General features: G+C 45.9%; 1 protein-coding gene across 1 annotated transcript in view; it reads right to left on the minus strand.

Moving 5' to 3' along the window:
* Positions 1-17,938, minus strand: part of LOC129697806 (von Willebrand factor A domain-containing protein 3B-like) — a 179,331-nt gene that overhangs the window by 103,845 nt on the left and 57,548 nt on the right. The window contains exon 6 of the mRNA XM_055636433.1: positions 16,489-16,613. Within this exon, the coding sequence (XP_055492408.1) occupies positions 16,489-16,613 (125 nt within the window). The remainder of the gene's footprint in view (positions 1-16,488; positions 16,614-17,938) is intronic.

The raw sequence follows: 17,938 nt of genomic DNA on the forward strand, positions 1-17,938 counted from the left end.
TTTTTAATAATAGTATATTAAGCAGAAATAGTTTGCAAACTGGATTTTTTAAATGCTAAAGAATTAAACAAAGCTTCTGATTCAATTTCTCTTCCTTTTTATGATGGAAATCTTTCCTGTAACAAACATTTGTGTTCTCATTTTGCAATGCTCTGCTCATAAGGTCATATGTGATAGGAGCAGAATTAGGCCATTCGGCCCATCAAGACTACCGCCATTCAATCATGGCTGATCTATCTCTCGCTCCTAACCCCTTTCTCCTGCCTTCTCCCCATAACCCCTGTCACCCTAATCAAGAATCTATCTATCTCTGCCGTAAAAATATTCATTGACGGGGCCTCTACAGCCTTCTGTGACAAAGTATTCCACAGATTCACCACCCTGTGACTAAAGAAATTCCTCCTCATCTCCTTCCTAAAGGAACGTCATTTAATTCTGAGGCTATGACCCGAGTCAAATGACAATTTTCGAATTACATGTCCTGGAGTCAAATAACGATTTTGAATTATATGTCATCTGCTACAGCAACTTTAAATTTACAGCTTAAATGAAAATGGAAGTTTCGGAGAAAAGCTTCCTTTTCCTGGAAGATTGCTCCACTTAAAAGAATATGTAAAAATAAAACAGGAAATATAATGTTTGACCTCCCACCGCATACTCATTCAGCCAATAAGACTGCATACATTCTGTAGTCATACGACTAACCGGATGTTCAACTTCACCACTCGGTTACTGCAAGGCTTTCAGAGAACCAAATGTCAAAATATTTGTACTCAGTCTATATGTCTCATTCAGGCATGTGCCATGAGTAATAACTTAGGGTTGGCAGTCAGTCGTCTTTAAAAAAAAATCTTAAACCGTGCATGCGCAGATTGGTCTCTCCATAAAAATAAAAAATAAAAATAAAGAAAGTAACAATTCAATTTGCCCAAGGCTTTCAAATCTCCTTAATTCTGAATTACTGAACGGGTGGGGGGTGCATGGTGACGGCAGGTGAACAGATGGTGGGAAAAACGGGAGCACACCGGGACAGGTTGAATCAGTTGTGATCTAATTGAATGACAATATTGAATGAATTAAATATTAAATTAATTAATACATTTATACCAATAATAATTCAAGGGACCAATTGGGGGGGAGAGCTCCTTTCACAGCGTGTGGAGAGTCTGGCCAGGGGTAAAGTTGCGGGGAGGGCAGGATCATTGAGAAGGAGGGGGTCGGGGATCATGCTAGCAACCCACTCAATCATCGTTGCCACGGCGCTCCGGGTGCTTAACAACCGCATTGCGGCCGGGGAGGGAAGCAGCTCGGGTGGCTGCGAGCGGCCGCCGGGACCAGATAGCAAAACTGGCCGCCCCTCCAGCGCCTTCTGCCGGCCCGCTCACCTCTGCTAGTGCTCTCCGTCTGAACATCTCTCATCTGCCGCTCACTGGCTTTGTTCATGTCAGCCGCTTCCCGCACATCCTTAAATTCCCAAAGTCGAGCAACCTCAATTGGTCCCTTGATCGTGCTTTCAGAATTTAAGGATTTGCTCGAAACGGCTGATATGAGTGAGGCCGGCAAGCGGCAGGAGGGAGGTTTTCAGACGGAGAGCACTGCCAGAGGTGAGCGGGTGCCAGCAGAAGGTGCAGCCACCTGAGCTACTTCTCCCCCCCGGCCACAATGCGGTGGCTCCGCGCCCAGAGCATCGCAAGTGGGTTACTGGCAAGATCCCCGACCCCCTCCTTCTCAACACTCCTGCCCTCCCCGCAACTTTACCCCGGGCCACTCCCCACACGCTGTGAAAGGAACTCTTTCCCCACCCCGGGAAATACAGTATTTAAAAACATAAAGCACCAAGAAATGTACTTGCTGCATTATCGGTACACGAACTCCATTCTTCTCTCTTTGTTTCCGAAGATACTCTTAAGATAAGGGCAATCCATGTTTGAAAAACCCGCCAAGAAACTTGCGCTGAGCATGCACAGTAGGGTGCTGTGCATGCGCAGTACTGCAAACGCAGAATTTCAGCTGCCTTCAGCTCTCCCTGTCATTGATGGCTTGAAGCAGCGCCGACGGCACGTGGGCTGCACACACTTTCGTGTTACAAGTATTGCGGGTGAAAGGCACGTACAATTATGCCTACCTAAGAGCGATCTCTTAGATAGACAATATTCTCCCATGACTTTAATATTTATATTTAATAATTACCATTTTATAATTTTAGTCAGGGTAGGCAGTGCCTGCCTTGCCTACCCTGATGCCACGTGCCTGACCTCATTCATCTTGCACGTTGCTAACTACCAGTGGTTTCTGAAGGCATATAATTCAAAATCGTTATTTGAATATTCCCCAATGACCAATGTTTTCTTTTGCAAACTTAACCTCATTGTGCATGTCTTTCAGTCGACTTTGTTTTGTGCATCTCCCCATCCCCACCCTCCAGAATCTACAGGGTAACCTTCAGCCATCATCATCTTATTCTTTGGAGCCATCTCGCTGACTTACTTCACCTTGCTTCATCTCCCTCCATCTTCATGTGCTTCCTCTGAATACCTCAGTGCAGTAAAACTCTGGTAACCTGCTGTCTGGCTAATTGGATCTCCTGATAGCTCACCAGTTGATATTTGAGATGATTCATCTCACCAGGTCCACACTTCCTACTCACCATCCACTCTCTGTGCTCCCTTTCCAATCACTTGAGTCCTGTTTCTGACACAGCCCCTAAGGAATAGGAGTAGAATTATGCCATCTGGCCCATCAAGTCTACTCTGCCGGTCAATCATGGCTGATCTATCTCCCCCCTCCTAACCCCATTCTCCTGCTTTCTCCCATATCCTCTGACAACTGTATTAATCAAGAATCTATCTTTCTCTGCCTTAAAAATATCCACTGTCATGGCCTCCACAGTGGCCCCTGTGTTCCCTTTCCCCTCACCAAGGCCCCAGTTTCTACACTGCCTTTTTCACACCAGCACCCTGCTTCCTATGCTCCTTCCACTCTTGATTCCTGCTCTCGCATTCCACTCATTGGAGTCCTTGGTCCCACAATCACTTACAAATTACAGGATTCACTGGCAAATGTCCTATGATGTTCAACACAAAGGGTGGTGGGTGTATGGAACGAGCTGCCGGAGAAGGTAACTGAGGCAGGTACTATTACAACTTTTAAGAAACATTTGGATAGGTACATGGATCGGACAGGTTTATGGGGCTATGGGTCAAACGCAGGCAGGTGGGTCTAGCATGGATGGAACCCGTTGGTCGATGTGGGCAAGTTGGGCTGAAGGGCCAGTTTCCACATGGTAAGACTATGACTAATGCTATCAATTCACATCTAAAAAAGAGTGAATGGAAACAGTGTTTTGCTTTAAGTTTACACAGCATGTAACGGCCTGGAACATCGGGCCTCCTTAAAGGCAACTGTGGAGGCCTCAATAGGTCCGACTATGGGTGAACTGGGGATGGGACGGGACATGTGCCTTCCCTCATAATGGAAACCATTGTGGGGGGATGTTTTTTTATGTTAAAGATCTCCATTATTGTCATGTTTTATATTCTTTTTTATGTGCTGCATTGGCAATAAGCATTTCACTACACCCAGGTGTATGTGACAAATAAAGATACCTTTGACCTTTGAAACAGGCCCTTCGACCTACTGAGCCTGTGCTGGCCAGCGATCACTGCGACAACTAGCACCATCCCACACATTAGGGGCAAATTACAATTTTTACCAAAGCCAATTAACCTACAAACCTGCACGTGTTTGGAGCGTGGGAGGAAACCGCAACACCCACGTGGTCACAGGGGGAATGTGTAAACTCCGTACGGACAGCATCCATAATCAGGATTGCACCCAGGTCTCTGGCGCTGTAAGATAACAACTCTACACTGCCGCCATATTAAAAAGAATAATATCCATTCTGGAAAATCAGTCTAGCAGCAAAGTCACCATGGAAATGTACAGCAGAGGAAAGGGCCCTTCGGCCCATACTGTCCACAGCAAAGATAACTGCAAGTCAGACTGATCTCGTCAGCACGTGATCATATACCCGAGTGTGCTGGATTATTGAAGTTTGACATCCTCCACATTATACGTATGTTACAATACTTACCTTCAACGGCGCTACAATTCTGCCACTGGCCGTGTGCGCGATTTTGGCGCCTTTGAGGGAGGGGGCGGGGTTAATCGTTCCGACGGGCGTTCTGTGTATTTTTTTTTAATCTCCCGACTCGTTCAGCGCTGGAGTCATTTTAAAATCAGCTTCTAAAGCCGTCAACGGGGGCGGATTTCATGTAGGTGACAGGTAAAAGAAAGCTGTTTATTTTTATGTATAAAAGTGGTCCTTAAGATGAATTTAGTTCACATTTTAAGTTGCGAAACGGTGATTTAGTCCCCGTACCAACTGGCAGTGTTTTTCATGCCGATATGGGGGTCTAAAGCACTGCAAACCGCAACGTTCCAAATGATCGCGTTCCAGAAAAACCCACTCGTGTTGATTTAAATGGCCATTAATTTACAGGTATTAAACATTAAATTCCTTCAATTTGGCCTATAAATCCATGACAATGAGATTTAAAAATTATGTTATATTGTGAATTCTTGTGTGAATGTTATTTGGACACTTAGGCTATTTAAAAATTTTAATCTATTCTTAAGAAATGGATAGATGTTTAGATCTAGTAATTGAATTTTGTAATTAGCTACAATTAGGTAACTAACAAATTATATGCTTTAATTTCAAGTCATCTAAGTAAGATTGTTTCATATTTGTTTCAGAGTGCTTCAATCTATAATAACTGAAAATGTATTTTAGTTCTCTTAATTTTTAGGAAGTTATGGGCTCGGTCACAGCTTTTGTGTTAAGTCAATGGAAAAGCAATAGGGAACAAGATGCTAACTTATTTTTATGCTTTATCTGATGGGATAAATTAGACTTGATTTTTAAAATCTCAAAAATTTGTAACATTGCTACACATTAACTGTACAAATGCATGTCATGGTGGAGCGTTGAACTCTCATCGGACAGAGGAGGAGAACTTCTTCAAAATAGAGATCCTGCCGGTCCTGCTGAGTTACTCTAGCATTTTGTGCCGACCAAACTAATGTCATGTTTGCTGGTGCCACTGGGAGAGATAGATCAGCCATGATTGAATGGTGGAATAGACTTGATGGGCCGAATGGCCTAATTCTGCTCCTACCACTTATACACAGGATAATGGCACTAGACAAAATGCCTCATCTTTCCCAAGAATACACTTCACTGTGTTTATCATGAACATTTACATTTACCATTAACAAACGGCCACTCCATTTGGGCCTGGGATATACCCCAAAGTTAAAAAAAATTACAATTTGGTCACCTGCTCTTATAAACTTCTAGTTGTTCACTGACAGCTGCATGAGACTCCAGGGGTGAATGCTGACAGAAATCTATGAAGCGCTGTGTACGTGCCGTTCCCCTGTGGTGCTCTATGACCTCCTGATAAATTGGCAAGTATGATGTTGTGTGAATTACAGAGACATGGCTGCAAGAGGGCCAGGGCTGGGAACTGAATATCCAAGGGTATATCTCCTATCGAAAAGACAGACAGGTGGGCAAAGGGGGTGGGGTAGCTTTGTTGGTGAGGTATTAAATTCAGTCCCTGGCAAGGGGTGACATTGAAACAAGAGATGTGGAGTCAGCATGGATAGAACTAAGGAATTGTAAGGGTAAAAATACCCAAATGGGACTAATCTACAGGCCCCCAAACAGTAGCCTGGACAAAGGGTGCAAGTTGAATCAGGCGTTAAAATTGGCATGCAGCAAAGGTAATGCTGTGGTTGTTATGGGAGATTTCAGCATGCAGGTAGACTGGGAAAATCAGGTTGGTACTGGACCCCAAGAAAGGGACTTTGTAGAGTGCCTTCATGTTGGATTCTTCAAACAGCTTGTATTGGAGCCTACCAGGGAGAAGGCAATTCTGGATTTAGTGTTATGTAATGAATGGGATTTGATAAAGGACCTCGAGGTTAATGAGCCTTTAGGAAGTAGTGACCATAATATGGTCAGGTTTAATCTACAATTGGAGATGGAGAAGGGTAAATCGGACGTGTCGGTGATACAGTTGAATAAAGGGGACTATGGAGCCATGAGGGAGGAGCTGGCCAAAGTTGACTGGAAAGATACCCTAGCAGGGATGACAGTGGAACAACAATGGCAGGTATTTCTGGGAATAATACAGAAGGTGCAGGATCAGTTCATTCCAAAGAGGAAGAAAGATTCCAAGGGGAGTAAGGGGTGACCGTGGCTGACAAGGGACGTCAGGGACAGTATAAAAATAAAAGAGAAGTACAACATAGCAAAGATGAGCGGGAAGCAAGAGGATTGGGTAATGTTTAAAGAACAACAGAAGATAACTAAAAAGGCAATACGGGGAGAAAAGATGAGGTACGAAGGTAAGCTAGCCAAGAATATAAAGGAGGATAGTAAAAGCTTCTTTAAGTATGTGAAGAGGAAAAAAATAGTTAAGACCAAAGTTGGACCCTTGAAGACCGAAAAAGGTGAATTTATTATGGGGAACAAGAAAATGGCAGATGAGTTGAACAGGTACTTTGGATCCGTCTTCACTAAGGAGGACACAAACAATCTTCCTGATGTACTGGTGGCCAGAGGATCTGGGGTGACAGAGAAACTGAAGGAAATCCACATTAGGCAGGAAATGGTGTTGGGTAGACTGATGGGACTGAAGGCTGATAAATCCCCAGGGCCTGATGGTCTGCATCCCAGGGTGCTTAAGGAAGTGGCTCTAGAAATCGTGGACGCATTGGTGATAATTTTCCAATGTTCTATAGACTCAGGATCAGTTCCTGTGGATTGGAGGGGAGCTAATGTTATCCCACTTTTTAAGAAAGGCGGGAGAGAGAAAGCAGGGAATTATAGACCAGTTAGCCTGACATCGGTGGTGGGGAAGATGCTGGAGTTAATTATAAAAGATGAAATAGCCGTACATTTGGATAGCAGGAACAGGATCGGTCCAAGTCAGCATGGATTTACGAAGGGGATATCATGCTTGACTAATCTTCTGGAATATTTTGAGGATGCAACTAGGAAAATTGACAAGGGAGAGCCTGTGTACCTGGACTTTCAGAAAGCATTTGAAAAGGTCCCACATAGGAGATTAGTGGGCAAAATTGGGGCACATGGTATTTGGGGTAGAATGCTGACATGAATAGAAAATTGGTTGGCAGACAGGAAACAAAGAGTAGGGATTAACGGATCCCTTTCAAAATGGCAGGCAGTGACTAAAGAGGTACCGCAAGGCTCGGTGCTGGGACCACAGCTATTTACAATATACATCAATGATTTAGATGAAGGGATTCAAAGTAACATTAGCAAATGTGTATTTGACACAAAGCTAATTCCCGGGATGGCAGGACTGTCATATGCTGATAGAATGGAGCAGCTGGGCTTGTACACTCCAAGTTTAGAAAGATGAGAGGGGATCTTATTGAAACATGTAAGATTGTTAAGGGTTTGGACAGGCAAGAGGCAGGAAACATGTTCCCAATGTTGGGGGAGTCCAGAAGTTTAAGAATAAGGGGTAAGCCATTTAGAACAGAGACGAGGAAACACTTTTTCTCACAGAGAATTGGGAGTCTGTGTAATTCTCTGCCTCAGAGGACGGTGGAGGCCGGTTCTCTGGATACGTTCAAGAGAGAGCTAGATAGGGCTCTCAGAGATAGCGGAGTCAGGGGATATGGGGAGAAGGTAGGAACTGGGTACTGATTGGGGATGATCAGCCATGATCACATTGAATGATCACCAGCAGTGCTGGTTCGAAGGGCCGAATGGCCTACTCCTGCACCTATTGTCTATTGTCCTCAAAAGCTTACATCTGCAACCTGCCAGCCTATTGTTTCTCCTGAAGCAGTCCCCAGGGCTTCGAGGATGATTTGCCTCCAACTCCTTCGAGGGATCTGCAGACACTGCCACTAGTTAGGCAGGTGATGCTTGACAAGATGGGGTGCACAGATTGTTTTAATAACCCTATGCTGCTTCTGCTCTTTGCTATGAGGCTTCGTGCTTCACCGGCAGTTTAATCAACTTGATGTCTGGGTCTCCCACAAGTTGATTGAATTGAATTCCTTTATTGTCATTCAGACCTTACGGTCTGAACGAAATTTCGTGCCTGCAGTCATACATACAATGATACAATAATAAACAACAATAAACACAAATTAACATCCACCACAGTGAGTCCTCCAAGCACCTCCTCACTGTGGTGGAGGCAAAAATCTTAGGGCTGCAGTCTCTTCCCTCCTCTTCTCCCTCTGCGCTGAGGCGATACCCCACCGGGCGATGGTACAAACAGTCCCGCGGCTCACCGAACCCCGCAAACGGGCCGGCTCAAACACCGCGGCCCGGGGTGGTCGAAGCTGCCGCCCTCCAGTCCAGCGGACACAGCCGCTGGCCCGCGGCTGAACCCAGGACTCAGGTCATAGCCGCCAGAACGCCGTCCCAGCCATCGGTGCACCGTTCCAGCCCCGAGCCGGATGCCAGTGAGTGCCGTCCCCCTCGAGCTGGGCCGCTCCGACGGAGCACCGTTCTCCAGCCCGCTCCGAGCCAGATTGCCCCCGCGCCAGGCCGAGGGAGCGTCCTCCCTCACGGGAGCCGGAGCCGGGCCGCCCTCACGGGAGCGCCGTTCTAGCCCCGAGGGTGATCCCTCACTGGCCCAGGTGATCCTGACTGGCTGCCTCCGGAGTCTCGAGGTCGCCAGCTCCGCCATTAGGCCTCAGTGCAGACGGAGGCAGAGAAGGGGGATACGACAAAAAAGTCGCATTCCCCCGGAGGGAGAGACAGCAAGCCCCGTTTCAACCCCCCCCCCCCCCCCCCCCCCCCACCCACCACAAAAACAAAAAAAAAAAACCAAAAACAAAACTAGAGAAAACGAAAAAAAAAACAACACAAAAAAGTAAAGACAAACGGACTGCAGGCGAGCCGCAGCCGTTCGTTCACCAGTGCCGCCACTTCCGTCAAGTAAATATAAGATGCTTTCGGGATACCCTTGAAGCGTTTTCTCGTCCCTCCAGGGAATCGATTGGAAAGATGGGGCTCGAAGGGTGTCGACCCAAAACGTCACCTATTCCTTCGCTCCATAGATGCTGCCTCACCCAGAGTTTCTGCAGCATTTTTGTCTACCTTTGATTTTTCCAGCATCTGCAGTTCTTTCTTAAACAAATTGTTGAGCTTGTTTTGATTGCACCATCTAAGTCAGTTGAGCGTGATCAAAACTTCAATGCTAGGGATATTGAACAGGAAACGAGCACTGACACAGGTACATTTATCCTGCTGCCAATTAGTATTGTATTGTATTGTATTGTATTGTATTCAAATTTATTGTCATTGTCTCAATTTGAGACAACAAAATGAATTTCCCTTACAGGCAGTATCATAAAAAAAAATCATAAAAAAATAAATAAATAATATATAAATAATAAAATATATTAAAAATAAAATTGAAATTGAATTAAAAGAAGAAAAAAAAAAAAAAGACAAACACAGAAAGTCCACGACACAACATAACATAAATGGCACCAAGGTGAGGATGGCACCATAGTCCAGCCAGCCTCCCCTCCGTGTTCATCCGTGGTCGGGGCCTTCCGAGCACCCGCAGTCGCCGCCCCGGGTGGCCCGATGTTCAGGCCCTCACGCCGGGCTGGTGGAACGCCGACACCGAACCCCGACGGTGAACATCCTCCTCCTCAGCGGCCCGGACCTCCTGATCAGCCGCCTCCCGCTTCCGGAGTCTGCAGCTCCTGAGTCCACAGGCCGAGCCGGGCAGAGTCACAGGACCCCGCGCTGTCCATCAGCGCCACCCGCGTTGGGAGCTCCGCAAACCGCAGCTCCAGGATGTCGGTGCAGCAGGATCAGCACTCCGAGCTCCAGACGGCGACCCCCGGTAAAGGCATCGCCAGCCCCGCGATGTTCCAGCGCTGTCCCGCCGCTGCTGGAGCTCCGGTCGATCCCGGCAGGAAAGGCCGCGCCAATCCAGGTAGGTAGGCCGCTGTGGGGGGGGGGGGGGGGGGCGAGGACGCGACTCGAATAATAGTCGCGTCCTCACGAGGAAGCGGCTGAAGGACGGTATCCCCCGCACCGTGCCCTCGTCCCCCACATAAAAACACCAAAAAAACACAAAAAACACACTTTTACATAACTAAATAAACAAAAAAACAAAAAGATACCGGGCTGTAGGTGTAGGCTGCTGGCACCAGCGCCACCGGAAGTACAACAATTAGTTTATTATTGTCACGTGTACAGTGAAATGTCTTTTTGACCTTTCACAAATTCATGTGGATTCTGTTCAGTCCTATTTTGATTTTAATGCCAAGTTAACACTTTCTTATTGCATTTTACCTTCTTTCTCCTTTTCTTAAATAATGGTGTCACATTTGCTACAGTTCCGATTCTGTGGAACCAACAATATAGAATATATAGATGTTGGGAAATATCAACCAATGTATTCACTAACTCCATTGTTATCTCCCACATGTGCTGTTGCCCGACAGTTCCAGCGCTCTGGGTTCAATCCTGACCTCTGGTGCTGTGGAGTATGTGTAAAAGTGTGAGGTTCCCCTGTGGTTGTGGTTTAGACCATTAGACCTAGGAGCAGAATTAGGCCGTTTGGTCCATCGAGTCTGCTCCTCCATTCGATCATGGTTGATCTATTTTTCCCTCTCATAAGTTGTAGGAAAAGAATTAGTCCATTCGGCCCATCAAGTCTAATCCGCACATTCAATCATGGCTAATCTATCTTTCCACTCAACCCTATTCTCCTGCTTTCTCCCCATAACCCCTGATACCCGTACTAATCAAGAATCTATCAATCTCCAATTAAAAAATATCAAGAATCTATCAATCTCCAACTTAAAAATATCAATGAATTGGCCTCCACAGCCTTCCGTGGTGATGATTTCCATAGATTCACCACCTTCTGACTAATGGAATTCCTCCTCATCTCCTTTCCAAAGGCACGTCCCTTTATTCTGAGGATATGGCTCTGGCCTTCATATATCTGGTTATCATATATCTATCTATACACACTTCTCTGGGCTGTTTTTATTTTTTCTCATGAGATTATTTTTATATTTTATTTGCCGGGTCTTTAACAGTACCTCGGTAGTTCACTGCTGAAGCCTGACATTTTCCACTCCTCAGGCTGTTCTTTTTGGCAACGTTATTCTTTTCCTTTCTTCTAACGCTATCTTTAACTTCTTTTTCAGATATAGCCGCACCATTTTTCCATTTGGTTTCATTTTGAGCCTTAAGGGAAAGTATATTCACGGTACTTTTTTTTAAAGGAACCTTTAGCTTGTTTATTGCAAGACCACTTAATGTAACTTCACAACCTACTGCAGCTAACTCATGCCTTGCACTTTCATAGTTTGCATTGCTGGAGATTCGGTCATAATAAAATGTTATCCTATTATGATTAATTTTCCCTAAATGTCCCTTAACCATCAAATTATGAATTACTCTTTCATACTGCTGAAATCTAGATCAAAAGTAGTTTTTTTTCCTTGTTGGTTATTTTAAGGGCCTGTCCTACTTACGCGACTTTTTCGGCGACTGCCGGCACCCGTCATAGTTCGCCGAATATTTTCAACATGTTGAAAATTCAGCAGCGACCAGAAAGACGCTACGACTCTTCGGGTGACTAGACTACTTACGACCATACAGGCGACACCTTGGCGACATGCCGCGGGGTGAAGCCTGTATGGTCGTGAGTATTTGCCCAAAGAGTCGTACCTTGTTCTGGTCGCGCTGGATTTTCAACATGTTGGAACATCGGCGACCTGTAACGACCGAAAAAATCACGTAAGTGCGACAAGCCCTTAAAGTACTGATAGCGAAAACAGTCCATTGTACACGCCATGAAAATGTCCTCTCGGGTATTTCATTTGGTTTGCACAGGTCTACAGAGTCTCGCATGATTAGTAAAATCCCCGTGAGCTTTTCTCTGCGGATGTAAGCAAATGAAAGCAACAGCAGAAATGACACGAGACCACTAGATTAGGCAATAGAAACCAACCTGAAAGCAAAGCTAAAAGTAGTCAATGATTTCTTTAAACAGCACCTGTGGGAGGATGATCCCTTCACGTTTCTGCACACATGTTCAACCATCTTGGCTTAAGAAACAGCACTAGCTGTGGCATGGACCTTCATAGGCCTTTTTCACGGGGCGACTTGACGCAAGATGTAGCCAGAGTGAAGTGGTCGTGGTCCAGCATGATATCACATGATATAACGGGGGGGGGGGTAGACAAAGAGTTCCCACGGTACTCGGCATTTCTGTTATTTGTGCGAGTGACTTGTCCGTCTCCCGAGCTTTCCCGTTAAATCTTGAATGACATTGTAAACTATTAAGTGTAATTAAATCATCACGTGGCACAAATGATGTCACTTTTTTTTTCACACACTATAAATATCCTCCCTTGGTTGAATTGGTATATACACACACAAAGCAGAGTTTTACTGTGTATGTGGGAGAGGGGTAGAAAGAGACGTACACTCACAGAGGCCGAGCCTCTCAGCCTGTGTGAGAGGGAGGGAGGGAGAGAGAGAGAGGCACACACAAGGTGGATGTGAAATCTCACCTGCCTGTTTCAGTGACAGACACCCGCCGCCAGTAAATGAAGACACCCCCATCTGTCTCCCCCTCCTCTCCCTCGACTCCCCCACCTTTCCCTCCCAACTCCAGTCCCGTCCCGACCCCCTGGGAAACTGAAGGGAGCAACAATTAACTGCTGCCTGCCCGCTGAGTTAAAGAGTTCCCACGGTAGTAAGACGATGTTAGTTGCGCCCAAGTTTAAATTTCCAACGTGTGTTTCAGAGTAAATCAAAAACTGTCTGAATCAGCAAGTTAGACACAAAATGCTGGAGTAACTCAGCGGGCCAAGCAGCATCTCTGGAGAAAAGGAATAGATTCCATTTTTGGTCGGGACCCTTCTTCAGGATGATTGTAGGGGGGAACTGGAAGCAAGAAAAGACCGGGACAAATCAGGGCCAACAACAGATGACCTCAGCAGGGTATTTTGAAGAGGGGTCCCAACCCGAAATGTCGCCTAACCCTTTCCTCCAGAGATGCTGCCTGACCCACTGAGTCACTCCAGCACTTTATGTCTATATTTGGTTCCCTGATAGGCCAATTGTTGGCTAGGGATAGTGTGATCCCAAGAGGGAACCAGCGTTGCAAACCTTGGACTGGTTAACCGACATTTACTTGCATGGGGGAGGGGGGGGGGGGGGGGGGGGGGGGGGGGGGGGGGGGGGGCGGGGGAGAGAGAGAGATTGTAAGTTACCTAAAATTAAATCATTCAATGTTCATAGTGAACACAGACACAAAATGTTGGAGTAACTCAATGGGTCAGGCAACATCTCTGGAGAAAATGAACAGGTGGCGTTTGTGTCTATCTTCGGTAAAAACCAGCATCCGCAGTTCCTTCCTGCACAATGGATCTCAGTGTCAAGTCTCTGACTCCCGTTGGCAGGCCATTCGGCCCACAGCCCGCCCAGCGATGACTAACCCATGTCACAGGGGGATGGTGTGAAGGCGGAGTTAGACAGAGCTTGATTAATGTTACGGTTGGGGAATGGGCCATAATATGGCCAGGGAAACGCTGTTATTCGTGACGCCCCCTCCGCCCTTTCCCAGCTGTTCTCAATCGCACCCCTGGCCACACAAAAATTTATACTTTAAGAAGGAATACACGGAACATTTAAACTCAGAACGCTTCTAACAGAGTGAGCCATGTGAGCACTTTGATCATTCTCCCTGTATTTGCATTTGACAAAATAGTCGGAAAAAAATGTTTAAAAGTGTTCATACCTTTTGCTATGCCTAATTGGCCCTTACCTCTGCGAAAATAGTCTGATATTCGTAGGTGAAATGTCACCAACAATAATTGATTCTGTTATTAATTGGCTAATAATTGACTCTATTAGCAATTTATTAAATCTGACTACATGCGGCACAGTGGTTGAGTTGCTGCCTCACAGCCCCAGAGACCGGGGTTCGATCCTGGCCATGGGTGCACCGGTTTCCTCTCACACTCCAGAGATTACAGGTTTGTGGTTACAGATGCTGGTTAATACGCACAAAAGGACACAAAATGTTGGTGTAACTCAGCAGGTAAGTCAGATATGGGAAGAAAAACATAAAAAGCTGGAGTAAGTCAGCGTGTCAGGCAGCATCCCTGGAGAAAAAGAATAGGTGGCGATTCGAATTGGAACCCTTCTTCAGACATCCTAATCGGAATTGAGTCTGAAGATGTGTCTCGTCCCGAAACATCACCTAATTTTCTCCAGAGATACTGCTTGACTCGCTGAGTTACTCCAGCTTTTTGTGTCTGTCTTCGTTTTAAACCAGCATGAGCAGTTCACTCCTTTACACGGGTCACTGGAGAACATTGATTGGTAGCGTTCCGGACCCTGCTTCGGAAAGGCATCGATCGCTGGTCGGCGAGGACTCCGAGCTGTATCTCTCAAAGAAGTACATGTGAAAAATTTCTCACGGACCATAAAAATGCGGGACCTTTCAGTAAAATACCTTTTAAAGATTATAGTTATTTTCTCATGAATAAGTTGATGTCCATATGCGGATGCAAATCTTTATTTTTTAAATTCAATCCCACAGAAGACAATTTTTACTTACCTTCTGTCCCCTCTGTCCAGCTTCCGGGTTCACCGTTCGCAGGAGTTCCCACGGTACACGCAAGAGTCAGTACGGATATCACACTGGCCACTACGTGCATGTAATGTTGCAATGTTCAACCACAAGTGTACAAGTCACTCTTGGAGAAATTCAAGCTTGTTTGAATTTTCTCCCGAGTCACCAAGTTACACGAGTACCTGCCGTTAGCGCCACGGTGGTCCACGAATGCCGTACGGTTATCGCAAGAGGTTCCCACGATGTTCAACTATGGTTAACTCTTGCGTCAAGTCGCCCCCGTGAAAAAGGGGTTTTAATATGACATTGTTGGTGTTAACAATGTATTGCACCCTAGGTGATGCATGATCTGCAGCTAATTCTGCTGCAACACAAGCTTGTAGATTAAAGGGCCTTTCCCACTTGCATGCGATTGCATGCGATTACTTGCGTCTGGTGCGACCAAACGTGGTCGCTTGAGGCATACGGGCCACGCTGGGCCAGTCCCACTTCCAAGCGCGGAGGCGTACGTAGTTGTGCGGGGCTGGTCCCTAAATCGCGCACTGTCCAAAAATTCCACGCGCCAATGGCCTGTCGGCCCACAGGCGCATTGAGGGCGTACGCCGTGTCTTGATGGCGTACACCTAGCTCGTGGCGTTGCGCGATGACTTCACCGCCCAGCATGCCGTTGCACGATTATGTCACCGCCTGATGCTGTGCGATGCCCATATTCAGTCGGCCCGCCTCCTGCCCAGCTGATTGGTGAGTATGACATAAATTACGTCACGCACGTACTTACCGCGTACAGCGCGGACTCTGCTTCCGTCTGGTCGCGCCAAACGCATGCAGTCGCATGCAAGTGGGACAGGCCCTTAACTGTCTTCTGTAAATTGGACCAGGTTTGATTCAACTTTGGGTGCTGCCTGTGTGGAGTTTGCAGATTCTGCTGGGTGGAACAGTGGCATAGCGGTAGAGTTGCTGCCTTACAGCGCCAAACACCCGGGTTCGATCCTGACTACGGGTGTTGTCTGTATGGAGTTAATGAGTGCGTAGGTTTTTCTCCGGGTGCTCTGGTTTCCTCCCACAATCCAAAGATATCCAGGTTTGTAGGTTAATTGGCTTGGTAAAATTGTAAATTATCCCTGGTGTGTATAATAGTGTGAGATACAGCAAGGATTTCAAAAATAAAGGTATTTTTAATAGCTATTTTTTTGATGTGCTGGTTGTATGTTAAATCGTTTAATAGAGAATCATTGCACATGTGTCAATGGCTTGACTGCCAGCCACCTCCATTGAGGTAGACTGTGTGTGCAGGAAGGAACTGCAGATGCTGGTTGAAACCGAAGATAGACACCAAATGCAGGAGTAACTCAGCGGGACAGGCAGCATGTCTGGAGAGAAAGAAGAGTTGAAATTTCAGGTCGAAATCCTGCTTCAGTCTGAAGGTAGACCAAAAGGGAAGTACAGGGAGCAGAATACAGTTCTCAGCATTGTAGTGCATCAGTTCCATAAACAAAGTCTAATGCCCGCAATGTGGTGGAGGTGAATCGAACAGTCACCTTGCTTATGGAAGGACTTTTCAGAAGCCTGAGGGGAAGAACCTGTTCCTGAGTCACGCTGAGTCACGTTGCAAGCTCCTGTGCCTTCTGCCCAATGGGAGCAGGGAGAAGAAGGAATGACCAGGGTGGGACAAGTCTTTGAATATGTTAGTTGCTCTCTTTATATAGCTTTTTATGTACGTATATATGTATATATAAAAGAAGATGGTTCGGTCAAATATATGTCACTATATTGATGGTCAATCACTCTGAGAATCACTCACCTGGTGGCACACCGCCAATAAGTTTCCTGGGGGTCTTTGGAGTTTGGGTATCAGTGTCGTTCACACCATTGGTGGGAGATATTTCCTCCTCTTCATATTCATTCATTAGAGCAAATGCATGAAATCTGCCGGGACATAAGCGCGTGCACATTAAGAAATATTTAGTAATGGCCAGCAGGGCCACACGTCACTGGGTATTTCAGGAACCGCTGGTCTCAATGGCTTTCACACATTATGTAAAAACTCGGTACATCTACCCCGCCTATCGCCCTGATGATCTTACCCACCTCTATGAGATCACCCTTCATCCTCTTGTGCTCCAAGGAATAAAGTCCTTGCCCGCCCCCTAACTTCTCCCTATGAGCTCAGGCCCTCTCGAGTCCCGGCAGCATCCTTGTAAATCTTCACTGCACCCTTTCCAGTTTAATGACATCAACATGTACTGGGCTATAAATCAGCAGCGAAGTTTCACAATAGTAACAATTCCAAGCAGACTTAAGGAATCTTTGAGGAAAACATTGATTCAGTAAGAAAAGATACTGAGAAAGACAAATGAAATAGACAATTGAAAATATTTGGAGGCCAGAATAACATCTGGGATCTTGGTTATAACATGTTTCTTGGAAAGCTTGATATTATATTGGCTGCACAGACAATATAATGGAGAGTATTCCTGGAGGTTTAGGATTCAGGTAGACACTTAATCTAGAAGGTGCATTTTTGGGCTCTGAGTTCCAACCAGTGTCATTATCACAATGCCGGCAAAGCACAAAAAATGCACAACATGCTTAGCAGGTCAGGCAGCAACTGTGGTACAGCAGTAATATTGCCGTTCGAGGGCCCTCTATTGGAACTGAAATGAAAGACGACTGACCCAAAACATTAGCTCTGTTTCTCTCTCTGCAGATGCTGCCTGAACTACTGAGCACTTCCAGCATTTGTTATGTTGACTCTCCTATCTAATAGAAGCACAATATGTACATGCCTGTAGACATGGAGATATTTTTTGTTAGTATTCATTGCCCTTGAGAAGGTGGTGGTGAACCTCTGCTTCGTCTTCTTGCGAACGGCGTGCACAGCCTAAAGTTGTAGGACAACTTGTACTATTTGATCTTATTTGATTATGCCGGTTCGATTGCATTAGTCGAAACAGGGAGGACCACGTGAAGGTTGCAATCATCCACCCCGTGAACCTCTGCATTCAATTGTTGCAATCCTTCTGGTGAAGGTTACTCCCACCAAGCTCTGAGAGGAGTTCCAGTATTTCAACCCAGTGACAATAAAATAAGGGTGATATATTTCTTGTTCAGGTTAATAGAAACATAGAAACATAGAAAATAGGTGCAGGAGTAGGCCATTCGGCCCTTCGAGCCTAAACCACCATTCAATATGATCATGGCTGATCATCCAACTCAGTATCCTGAACCTGCCTTCTCTCCATATCCCCTGA

Source organism: Leucoraja erinacea, chromosome 6 (assembly GCF_028641065.1).
Source record: "Leucoraja erinacea ecotype New England chromosome 6, Leri_hhj_1, whole genome shotgun sequence".
Classification (NCBI taxonomy): Eukaryota; Metazoa; Chordata; class Chondrichthyes; order Rajiformes; family Rajidae; genus Leucoraja; species Leucoraja erinaceus.